General features: G+C 43.3%; 1 protein-coding gene across 1 annotated transcript; it reads right to left on the bottom strand.

The window, feature by feature from the left end:
* Positions 1-2,873: 2,873 nt before the first annotated feature.
* GCM1 (glial cells missing transcription factor 1) lies at positions 2,874-9,926 on the bottom strand. The gene is made up of 5 exons (XM_015620478.2): positions 9,825-9,926; positions 8,125-8,377; positions 7,059-7,171; positions 5,946-6,074; positions 2,874-3,487 (listed from the first exon to the last, which is right to left on the bottom strand). The coding sequence occupies exons 1-5, from the start codon at positions 9,924-9,926 to the stop codon at positions 2,888-2,890; spliced, it is 1,197 nt and encodes a 398-aa protein (XP_015475964.1). The 3' UTR covers positions 2,874-2,887.
* Between the last annotated feature and the right edge of the window lie 1,072 nt (positions 9,927-10,998).

The raw sequence follows: 10,998 nt of genomic DNA, 5'->3' as shown, positions 1-10,998 counted from the left end.
GGAAGGTGTCCTGGCCCATGGCAGTGGGGCTTGGATCTAAATCATCTTTAGGGTCCCTTTCCAACACAAACCATTCTATGATTCTACTGTTCTTATCACTGCCCAGCTGGGCACAGTACCTTAGAGCTGGTTAAAAGAGGCATAAAGCAGTTATACATATATGTTTGTTTTCACATATCCCAAATACACTGAAAAATTAACTTTTGTGAAGGTCAGAGATGGGATCTGTATCTTTGTATTTCAAGCCAGGGATAAATTTGGTGCTGTATTGACCCACCATGCTGAATGTACCTAAAGTGGAGGGAGTTGCTGCCAGCACAGAAGTTCCTTCAACAGCATGGAAATGTCAAAATTACTTAGGTAGGTTATAAATCTGGAAAGGCTTTCTGTGTTTAACCTTAGAAAAATCATAAAGGTTTTGTTTCCTCCTTTTTAGAAATGAATAACCTGTCCTCCTTGAGCCTGAAATGTGTTTCTGTTGGAAGCAGGTTGGGTGTGATGAACACTGCATGAACAGGGGCTGGGGGTCCCCCCAGCCTGCAGGACAGTCCTGCTTGTGCAGGATTGGAAGCATGGAAGCTGCAGGGAGGCATGGCTCCTCTATGGCAGGGAGCTACTGAGGGGAGCTGAGATCACAGGAATAGGTTTCACTTTGGAAAGCTTTTGATTCAGACTAAAAGGGAAACCAACAAAAAGGTTCTTCCTTCTCAAGCAGGGAGAAAGATAATTATCTTTTAGGGAGGTTTGGTTGTAATAGACCTTTAGGAAGCCTGTGAAACTTAGTAACTGGATGCTACCCATCTTAAAAGACTTGAAGAAATGGTTGATTTGCAGGAAAGAAAATCAGACAAGTGAAAAAATTTCAACAGCTAGGGTTGGACACAGAGACGCCATGGAACAGGATTGGTTATCAAATGCCCTTAGCTGGAAGTTTCTAAAAATAGAGGAAGTGGTTGGTGAGTGTAAGGGGAACTGCTAGAACTTTGGTGTGGAAACAATTACCAAGGAGCCTCCCAGCCGTGCATCTGAATGGCACTACTGCTGAGAGGTGATGCTGGCAGCATTGCAGTGGAGAGGCAAGGAATCCCAAGGAAATACAAGATGAGGTAGAGCCAGATGCCTGTGGCAGGGGCCATGCCCTGAGCGGTCCCTCACCTGTATGGCCGGTTTGAGGAATCCCAGCTATGGGACACCAGCCCCAGGGGCCTTGCCTGTCCTCAATCCTGCAGCTCATCTCCTGAAGCACAAGTGTTCATGGCTCCTATTAATTTCTCTTTTTTTTCCTTAGAGCTTGTTACAAATGTTGATCAAAGTTTCCTTTTTCGAGTTAATGATCTGAAAAATCATAAAACATGCCAAGTTTGGAATTAGTGTGGGAGTAACTCACTGACTAAAAACAAGTTTGGTGAGTTGACCTTCGTGTACAATAGTACACTGTTATTTTGTGATCTACATTTAGATTTTTTTCCACTTAAAACAAATCCCTGTGCATCCCGTTTCACAAATTCCAATAAACATTTCAAAACACTCTATAAATACAATTCATTCTTGTCTTGTAAATGTCTCTGAACTACAACCAATATATTCCAAAGTTAAAAAAAAAAAAAAAAAAAAAAAGAGAGATAATCCAAAAAAGAAAAAAATTAAGGAAAAAACAAAACAAAAACAAAAACAAAACAACTAGGACTGAAACTATTTGATGAATATGTGATACTGAGTTACTGTGAAGTTTTTATTGCCACTTGTTTTGTAATACTGCCCTCCCAGACTCATCCCAATGAAAGGTGGATTCTCCCTTTGGTGGATAAAGGAACCAATATTGAAATGTGGCTCCATACATCACTGTACACAACATCCCTCAGCTCTTCCTGGTAGAGGTGGCAGCAGGGGTGTGTGTCAGTGCCTTCCAGGTTGGTAGCCCCTGAAGCCCGGTCCAGGGAGCAGCAGAGGCCAGTCATGGAGCAAAGCCATGCAAAGTCAGTTATTGGAAAAGGTAAAGGAATCTTTGCCAAAGGTATCTGAGCCAGTTAAGTTCAGGCAAGAAAATTCCCATTTGGCACCCTAGTATTTTAAACAAATGTAGAGAGCTGACAGGTCCTGCTGAAATACAGCTTATGGTACTGGTCAGCAATGGGGGTGATGTATGGAACAAATGCTGAAAGGTTCTTTACAGTCTGCAATGAAAAAAATGAAATGTGCCTGGAAAAAGCAGCAAGGCACCTTGAATATATACATATGTGAAATTGGGTCCAGCTCTGCAGACAAGAACTTAGGACAGTTGGTGTATTGGACATGATCTGGCAGTGTGCATATGCAGTTCAGAAAGCCAAAGATATCCTGGGCTGCATCAAAAGAAATGAGGCCACAGGTGGAGGAGGAGGAGGAGGATTCTCCCCATCTACTCCATTCTCATGAGATCTCATGTGAAGTCCTGCATCCAGCTCTATAAAACACAGGTGCAAGGCTGGTGCAGTGAAGGGACTTAGGTCTGAAGAGGGACTGCCTGAAGAGGCTGGAAGAGTGCAGAAGGTTGCTCATGACAGTTGTGATCCTTGAGATCATCCATGGACACCTTCCCCAGTCCCACAGGCTTGAACAAGCTGTGTGTCAAGGAGGGTTGAAATGCTACCCAGACCACAATGGCAGCGAGGCAGTCTGTAAGAGGAGCTGATAGCTTTTATTAGATCCATGAAACAGTGAGGGGAAATAAGACTGTTAAATAGAAAAGAGCAAAGACAAGCCTTCAGGTATGAAAGCCCCTTCTGGGGCCTGCAAGAGGAGCTAGAATGAGACCAGTTGTGGTAGCATTTTCACGTCTGTGCTGCCACAGGGGTGGAGAATTGGACCGATACCCAGAGGAGGAGCGAGCAGGAATGTTTGGACCCAGTCACCGTAATGGGTACAGGTTAAAAACCACATCGTTGTTGCAGTAGTTGAGACAGACTTGGTGCCCTCCGCCACCTCTGTCTCCTTCACTTCCCCTTGGAGGCAGTGGGAGCTGTCGGTGAGGCTGTGCCCCACTCGCCACGGAGCACGGCCCTCTCTGAGGCGCGGGGTAAGGAGGCAGAGAGAGGCAGCTGCCACTGTAGGTCAGTGGGGAGTTCTCCCCACAGGATCCATCTCCCAAAGGGCCCACGTCGGACCTGAAGGGGTCATGGGCACCCTTTGTGAGGGGCAAGACGTGCTGGGTGCTGAGGTGGGTGCGCTGCTGGGGAGGAGGGGCTGTGCTGGGCACAGCAGGGACACTGCACAGCCTCTCGGCTCCGGGGGTCCTCCTGAGGGACAGGCTTCGGCTCCAGGTTGGCGCCTCTCTGGAGGCCCCATCCTCCCCAGATGTCCTTGGGTATGAAAGCTGCCTAGAGCAGCTGCTTAGCATTGGCTCCTGGGAGCTTTTTCTCAAATGTCCCCTGAAACTGGCAGGTGGCATGCGAGCATCTGGCTTGGAAAGAAGCAAAGGCTCCTGTGTTGGCACTGCACCTGTCAGAGACTTGGGAAAGCAAGGCATGGGTTAATAAAACAAGGTGTGGTGTAGCACCTCTCCTCTGTCAGCTGCTTACAAAGGCACTCAACTAACATGATGGTTGGATTTGATGATCTTAGATATCTCTTCCAACCTTGACCATTCTGTGGTTCTGTGAACACAGGTAACAAAGCAGATGGCATAGCAGAGCCTCCCTCACCATGGGGGTGCCCAAGGGCTGTAGAGGCAAGCTAAACAAGGCTGCCAGCTCTTTGATCTGGATTTGTTCCAGTAGTTTTTGCCCAAAGCCTGTTTTACACTGAAAGAGTTGTTTAGACTCTGCATTCACAGCCCTTAGGGTCCACTGCCAGCATATGCTGAAGAAGGACTTAAAAATGAAATTATGCTAATGCATTTGACACCACAGATTTTTTTTTTCTATGGATATTGGAAAAGCTAAGTACGATTTTTTAGTACTGATTGTTTTGAAATGATCTTTTAGCTACAGAAATATTCTTCTTCAGCTTTTCTAGAGTCTATTTCTAAATAATAAATTTTCCTATTTTTACATTTTTTTACCCCACAAACAGAAATTTCATTCAGGTAGGGATCGGCACACAAGAATTATTCTTCTGTGTCTTCTGGATATTTCACAACTTCTTTAATTGCCCCAATTATTGGATTATAACTATGCAAACTTTAATTCCTTACAGAAAACTCATTTCTGAGGAGTGCTTGCAGGTCTCTCTTCTTTATAATTCCGCTTTTTTATCCATTTAACTATAGTGGTTTTGCAGACTGCTGGTGCAGCAAAGCTCCTTTCAGTTGTTCTCCAGTCACCATGAGAAAAAATTCCAACAATCTGGTGTAGGACCCAGCCCACCTTCAGCTACAGATCCACCATAGATGCCATAGAGAGACCATCCTAATATATCACTTGCTCTGTTTTGGGCTCATACCTTTTCCTAAAGTTCTCCTCCCTGATCTATTGTGAGCACATTAAAACTGAATCTTTTCAGAATACATTTTGCAGATTGAACACATTAAAACTGAATCTTTTTGGAATATATTTTTTCAGATTGAGCTACACAGGTTCTGTGTGACAAATCAGACTCCTGAGTTAGTTGTACCATAGCCAGCTTGGCAAAGCACTAATATGATGGGTTATTCCCAAGGAAAACCTGCTGGACAGCCATGAACTGGAAAGGATAAATGGTCTGCCTGTACAGAGTCAGAACAGCTGAATAGCAGGCTCTACTATTAGACATTTGTGGCATTCTACTCCCACACAATTGAAAGTGAAAGCTTCAGGAAGATGTTTTAGGAAGGGAAAGATGAAGGCATGTTTACTTGACCTAAGCAAGTAGCCTGACCAGTAGGCTCAGTTATAAAAGAAAGAAAGCACGTGACTCAGTAATATTTCCTAGGTGGAAACTACGTCAGTGTTCATGGAGACAGAACTAAACCAGTGATAGGAAAAGGATTGTCACTGTATTTGTTAGACAATTAGACAGATCAGCTGTTTTTTCTTATGCTTTTGTTCCCAGGCACTTGTGTCAAGAGGTTCCGTTTTTTAGTGTCCTCCTGAGTATATCAAGTAGAAATAACTTCAGCTTCTAAATTCACATTCTATTCAAATGGGTTTAACTTCCTGTGTGCAGATTTTATCTGCTTCTTGGGTTCCCAGATCCCCTTGCTTCTCCATGTGCTCCACTTAAGAAATCTGTCCCCACCCAGAGCAATCATCCCTTCTGTCTGTGGCTGGAAGGGCATGGATTACTACCCCTAACACCAAGCTGGGGGAATGCTCCACCCCTAACATATCAAAACACAAACTGCATGTGAATACTGATGATGACAAGTGAGTGTAACACAGCCTTTGCAAGGAAGGTGAATCCACTGGGATTCCCTCCATCAGGCATACTGCAGTCTCATGGATCTCTGGAGATGCTTTCACAAGTTTCCACACCTATCAGAGCTGATGTTTTAACATCAATGCTTCAGAAAGTCCTTCAAAGCATTGTTCTGCCTTCAAACTAGGGACAGGTTATGCACTTTCCCCTTCTTAACCTTGCTGAAACTCAAGGGGAGCAAGTAGAGGTGGAGGTTGCCTTTGCTTTTCCCAGTAGTGCAAATAAATAGGACAAGAGGCAATGGGCAGAAACTCATTCACAGGAAGTTCCACATGAATGGTGATGGAACTTAGCCTTCTCTGCACCCTGCTTTGTTTACCAGTGTAGATGCAATCTCCTGCTGCCACCAGGCACAAATTTGCTCTGGAAAGGGGGCGCTGGCAGTGGATGACAGAGCTAAGGAAAGCAGGATGCTCAGGACAGCCCTGGTCCTTCTTGACCTGATCATGGGCATAGAGAATGTTGAGATGTAAAGCCTGCTCCCACCCAGACCCAAAGCCCAGATAGCCTCCACCCTGCCTTGAACCACAGACTTTTTGACCAAAATGTCATTGACCAATAGCAAGAGTTACCTCAATCTCCTGGATTCTTTTTAGTCCTAGAGAAGATGGAGAAAAAGCTGTCTTTGCTTTTTGCATTGATCTTCTTGCTTCTGCTTCTAGTTTTGTTTCTGGACGTGGGTGGTCATGAGCTCCTTTGGACTTTAGAAGGTAATTATGGTATATTAAAGGTAGAAGCAATCTTGTTAATAATCTTAAGGGAGTAGAACTTATATCACAGGCCAAAACCACACATTATGGCCTAATTTAATGCTTTTATTTAATAGGATTTAGTTACTGTGAGCTCAAATAATAAACATATCCCAGATGAAGTGGGATGGGGTTGAAACTCTCTGAAATCATAAAATCAGTGCTGCACCTTTATTTGTAGAAGACAGTCCCCCCAGTAGAGCTCCACCTGAAGCCAAGAAGTCTTCTGCAGCTTGGCTACAGTGTCCCTGCAGTCACTTTAATTTTTCTCACAGTTTAGACATGTTTATTTGAACATTAATTTCCATTAGCTTCCACAGAGAATTAATTTATTTAGCCTGCACATGAGTGAAAGGCTGGAAAGCAGAAAAGTGGTTATGTTACTAAACTAGGATTGCAGCTTCCAGAAATAGTGCCCATTATTTCTACACTTGCATACACTGTGTTCCAGATATAAGTTACATATAATAATCAGATGGCATTTTCCATGGACAGTCCCTTGGGTACAACGATTTCCTGTTCCAAGGTCTCCTCATGATTATGTGTAGTGCCTTGGAGAAGGAGAAGAGATAACATGGTATTTCTGACTTCTGAGGATTTGTTGGTTCCTGTGTACCTGAGGCAAAACACTTCAAAATCAACAAGTTTGCACAGAAGCCTAAATAAAAAATACACTGTGCTGTAAAATCATAGTAGCATAGGCTAATTTAGGCTGGAATGGCCCTCTAGCTCAGCCTCCTTCTCAGGCAGGACTAACTTCATAGTTAGATCAAGTTACTTAGGATCTTGTGATTTCTTTTTCTCCTTACAGTCATTTGACCGTGTCACATTCAATAATCTCTATTTGCTGTAACAGCAAAAAAAAATTGCTAAATAAGACTTAAAATACAAGTCTTTGAAATTAACTTGTATAATGTTAGGTAGTTTTACACCAACCTGGAAAAATATGAATTGGCCTTCATGCCTCCAAAAGTTGGTAACTGGGTAACCACCATGGCCTCGGCAGGAAAGGAGTCGCAGAGGTCCATTGCAGTTTGGGCAGCATTTCCCTGGAGCAAGGATAGAGGGAAACATTTTCTATACAACAGCAGTTAGATGAATCCCATGTGATACAATGGTTCATTGGTGGCAGATTGCCCCTTCTGATTTGGTGCTCAGAAATTACACTGAGAGAAACTATGCAAAAAACTTCCAAACATAAGCAAAAATCAATATAAATTAACTAATCATTGCCTTTATTCTGTCCTTTATTAAATATAACTTTCAGAAATTATTTCTATTACAATGTTATTACATTTAAATGATTATTTTATAATTTATTATCATGGTCAGTTTTAGTTTTTCTCTTGTCAGTGTTTGGAATATGTGTTTCTAGAGAACATTGTTCTGGCCTCAGTGAGCATCTGAGTATTACCTTTCTTTAGCTAAAATGTACATCAGATCCAGAAATCAGTATGTGCTAGCTCTACTGAGCAGTCACAATTGTTCAGAATGGTCTTGTTAAAAATGTGTGTGCAGCTCATCTTCTCTATTTGCATTGTCTTGCTCCAGTGATGTGACTGTGGGGCCTATTTTCCAGTCATCACTGTTTATGAGCAACTTCTTTCCTGCAAGACTTGCCTCCTGAGTTACCTTTGGGCCAGTGCAATAGTGAAGGCAACACTCAGGTGGGCAGGAACAGCAGGGCAGGGAGCTGACTGCACTGCACAGCTTTCTCAGTACCCTCACTCATGGGCTTGAGAAGGTTGGGAACCAATCCCTAACCATCAGAAAAAGAGATTAAAAAAATTATTAGGAAAAAACCCAGAAAATAAATAAGCAGATGACCACACCCCAACAACTGAAGTGTAAAATGCATTGTTCCAAATCAAGAGTTGCATTGGAATATAAGGAATGGCAGAAGGAAGGCTGAGGAATCCAAAGGGTATCCTATACTTTCATTTCTGCTATCTTGTGTCCATTTATGAACTGCCATACAATGAACTGCCAAGTTTGTACTCACGCTGTTGTTTTTGCCTGGCTTTATCACATATGGCTGGTCTTAGGTAGATCTTCCTCCCATCCAAGGTAGAGCAGTCATTACCACAAACCACCACCCCGAGGCAGGACTTTTTTAAGATGCGAGAGTTGTGGTTGTTGGTGTTTCTCATTGCCCAGCTGCTGTGGTGCCTCTGAGCATTTTTATCCTCTGAGCTATAGATATGTTTTACATAGGAATCTGGCCATTCTTGAAACCAGTCTGTGTGGCTCACATGCTGTGGAAAAAGCAAATCAAGCCACATTTTAGGCTGGGGAAGAGAAGAACATGTTCAGGAGCTGAGCAGAGCTGGATATCTGCTGAGTTTTCTTTAGCCTAGGTGACTGTAACAACCCGGCAGGTGATGTGGGTTGTCAGGAGGGAGCAGTACAGATAAGGCAGGAAAAACCACCGTTCTCTGTGGCTCCCCACAGGGCCCAGAGCATCAGGAAGGCCTGGCCAGGAGCTTGTTCTCATTCACCCAACCAACCAACCTAAAAGAATAAGAAGTACCAAAAAAACCCACCTCTGAACAAACACCAAGCCTCAAGGACAAAAGAGTAAGGAATAAAAATAAAACTGGGAAAAAACCCTGAAGGCACAAATACATATCACATCAGTGTATAGCAGTGGGTACAGCCAATACAGTAAAAGGCAGTAAGCTGTAAAGCATCTACCATACCTGATGATGATTTTGAGGGAAAAATTCTTGTAAGGGATACGAAAGCTAAGTAGACATTTCCTTTAAATTGCTAATCCCAGGACTGAGAGCCATGACAGCAGTAAGAACATCAACCAAGAAGAGAAAGAGTCCCATGCTCCCCTGGATTTCTTGCCATTGGATAGTGTCAGTGAAGCCTCCAGACTGAAATGCAGGTGAAGGTGACCTTGGGTTGAAGGGCAGGGAAGGGGACATCCTGGAACATGGAGGCTTTGGGCAAACAGCACTGTCATAGTAGGGAGGAGGCTGGGATCCAGTAAGAGGGCAGGGCTGGGAGGTGAAAGGCAGAGCTGGATGGTGAAGGACTGCAGCATGACAAATCTGGCAGAAATATGCAGAGCTGAGGGACAGGGAGGTGACATTGGTGTGCAGGGTGTGTGGACTTTCAGGTTGAAACTTTCAGCTAAGAGAACTAGAAAAGGACAGAGGGAGGCAAAGATTGCTATTGTGTCTCTCAGCAAACCTTGGCAAACATGAAGCAAGGTTTCCCTAGGTGCTCATGAAAAGACTTGCCTCCATGTGGGAAGAGAGCTCTGGAGCTGGAGCCTAACCTGCAGCAAGACTGAGGACCTGCTGTTGCAAGGCAGTTGTGGGTACTGTGCTCCCACAAAAAGCACTACCCAGGGCAAAAAGCAAGTCCTTGACAGCTCTAATTAAGCACCCACAGCAGGAGGCGCTTTTTTCCCCTCTGCTTTCTCTGCACCTAATCAACCAATGAAAGCAATGCTTCTGCAGCATTGCTACTTTTCATGGATCAACAGCTCTTTCAATCATACCTATAAGGAGAAATGCATGGAAATGTCAATATTTTCTCAATATTTTCTAGCAAAACACTCTTCCATACCTTCAGGTAACTAAGAGAATGAAGGTATTGAGTCATAGATGACTGAGAAAACATTTACAGTCAATGGTGGAGATGACTGATGGTCAGAAATAAATAAATTTCTAAGAGACAGACACATACCTGAGGAAGTTTGATGTCATTGATATCCCAACTCGCCATTTCTTTATGTTGGGAAGCAGAGTCCTCCTGCTCCATAACAGAATCATCTGCAGCTTTCAGCATTTTTGAATTCCTTCCCAAAGTTAGCAAGAAAGTCGCTCCTGGCTGCTTTTGAAGTTGCCTGGCTGTCAGCAGTCTCAAGCAGTTTACAACCAGGAAGCTGTTTCCTGAAGCTAAATGATAGAGAGGCTGCTCATTAAAGATAAAAATCAGTGTTCTTTTGCCAGAAAAACTTGTTCCATTAAAAGTTTTGCAAGCCGGCAAGGCAGTGGAAAGTTTAGCTTGGAGGTAGCCTGTGATGTTACAGAGACATCATTAGCAGCAAGCAAATCGTGCTTGTGGCATCTGATTTGCTTTACTCAGTCTCCTCTCATACCAAGTTTATGGCCATGTAACTCTGCTCTTTGTACATCTGATCCAGCTCAGACTCTGTATTCCCAGAGCCAAACTGATTGAACAGCTCAGCAGCTGTTGAGGGGTCTTTGAGTTGCCACTTACCTGTTAGATATTCCTTACTCTGCATAAGACAAAGGTGAGCAAAAGAGGGGTCTGCTCCATCACTTCAGAAGAAATGGTGCTCAACCATTTCAAATATTGCTGGTATCTCTGAGAGCTTACCAGTTGCACCAGGGAAATATAGGAAAGGGAGGCTGGGCTATCTGCATTTTCCTATTTCAATGACAGACTGAAAAAACACCCCACCAATGTGTGTTTGTTAAAACCAACAGGTTTTCCCTGAAATCTTTTAAAGTACTTGTCTGTCCTACTCTGAATTTCAGTACCAGTTAAGCTTAATAAAATATTGTGTTGGTTTTGTCTGGGGTAGAGTTCATTTTCAGTGGCTGATATGGGGCTGTTTTGGATTTGTTCTGAACACAGGGCTGATAATACAGAGATGTTTTTGGGGTAGATCCTCAGGGATCCCATGCATGAAAAGCTTTGTTTCCTTTACTAAGGAGAGAAAAGGTGAACTAGTTTTCTCTTTCTGGGAACTGGGAAAGTTTCAGTGATTTCAGGAAGGTCACTATAGTTAGGCCAATTAAGGATTTATTAAAGACTACTGAGTAGCAAGAGAAGTAAAATCTACCTGATAGTCTCATTCATAGACTTTCAAAAGCATAATATATTTGTTATT

This window comes from Parus major, chromosome 3 (genome assembly GCF_001522545.3).
Source record: "Parus major isolate Abel chromosome 3, Parus_major1.1, whole genome shotgun sequence".
In the NCBI taxonomy this organism is placed as follows: Eukaryota; Metazoa; Chordata; class Aves; order Passeriformes; family Paridae; genus Parus; species Parus major.
This window is presented reverse-complemented; position numbering and strand designations above follow the sequence as displayed.

Excerpts from the sequence above, each read along its gene's own strand:
- GCM1 (XM_015620478.2), bottom strand. The coding sequence starts at position 9,926 with ATGCTGAAAGCTGCAGATGATTCTGTTATGGAGCAGGAGGACTCTGCT. Across the intron at positions 6,075-7,058 it reads GCCAATTCATATTTTTCCAG|TCCAAAGGAGCTCATGACCA; the intron begins GTTGGTGTAAAA and ends TACCTTCTAAAG. Across the intron at positions 3,488-5,945 it reads AAAGAATCCAGGAGATTGAG|TCTCTGACAGGTGCAGTGCC; the intron begins GTAACTCTTGCT and ends TGCTTTCCCAAG.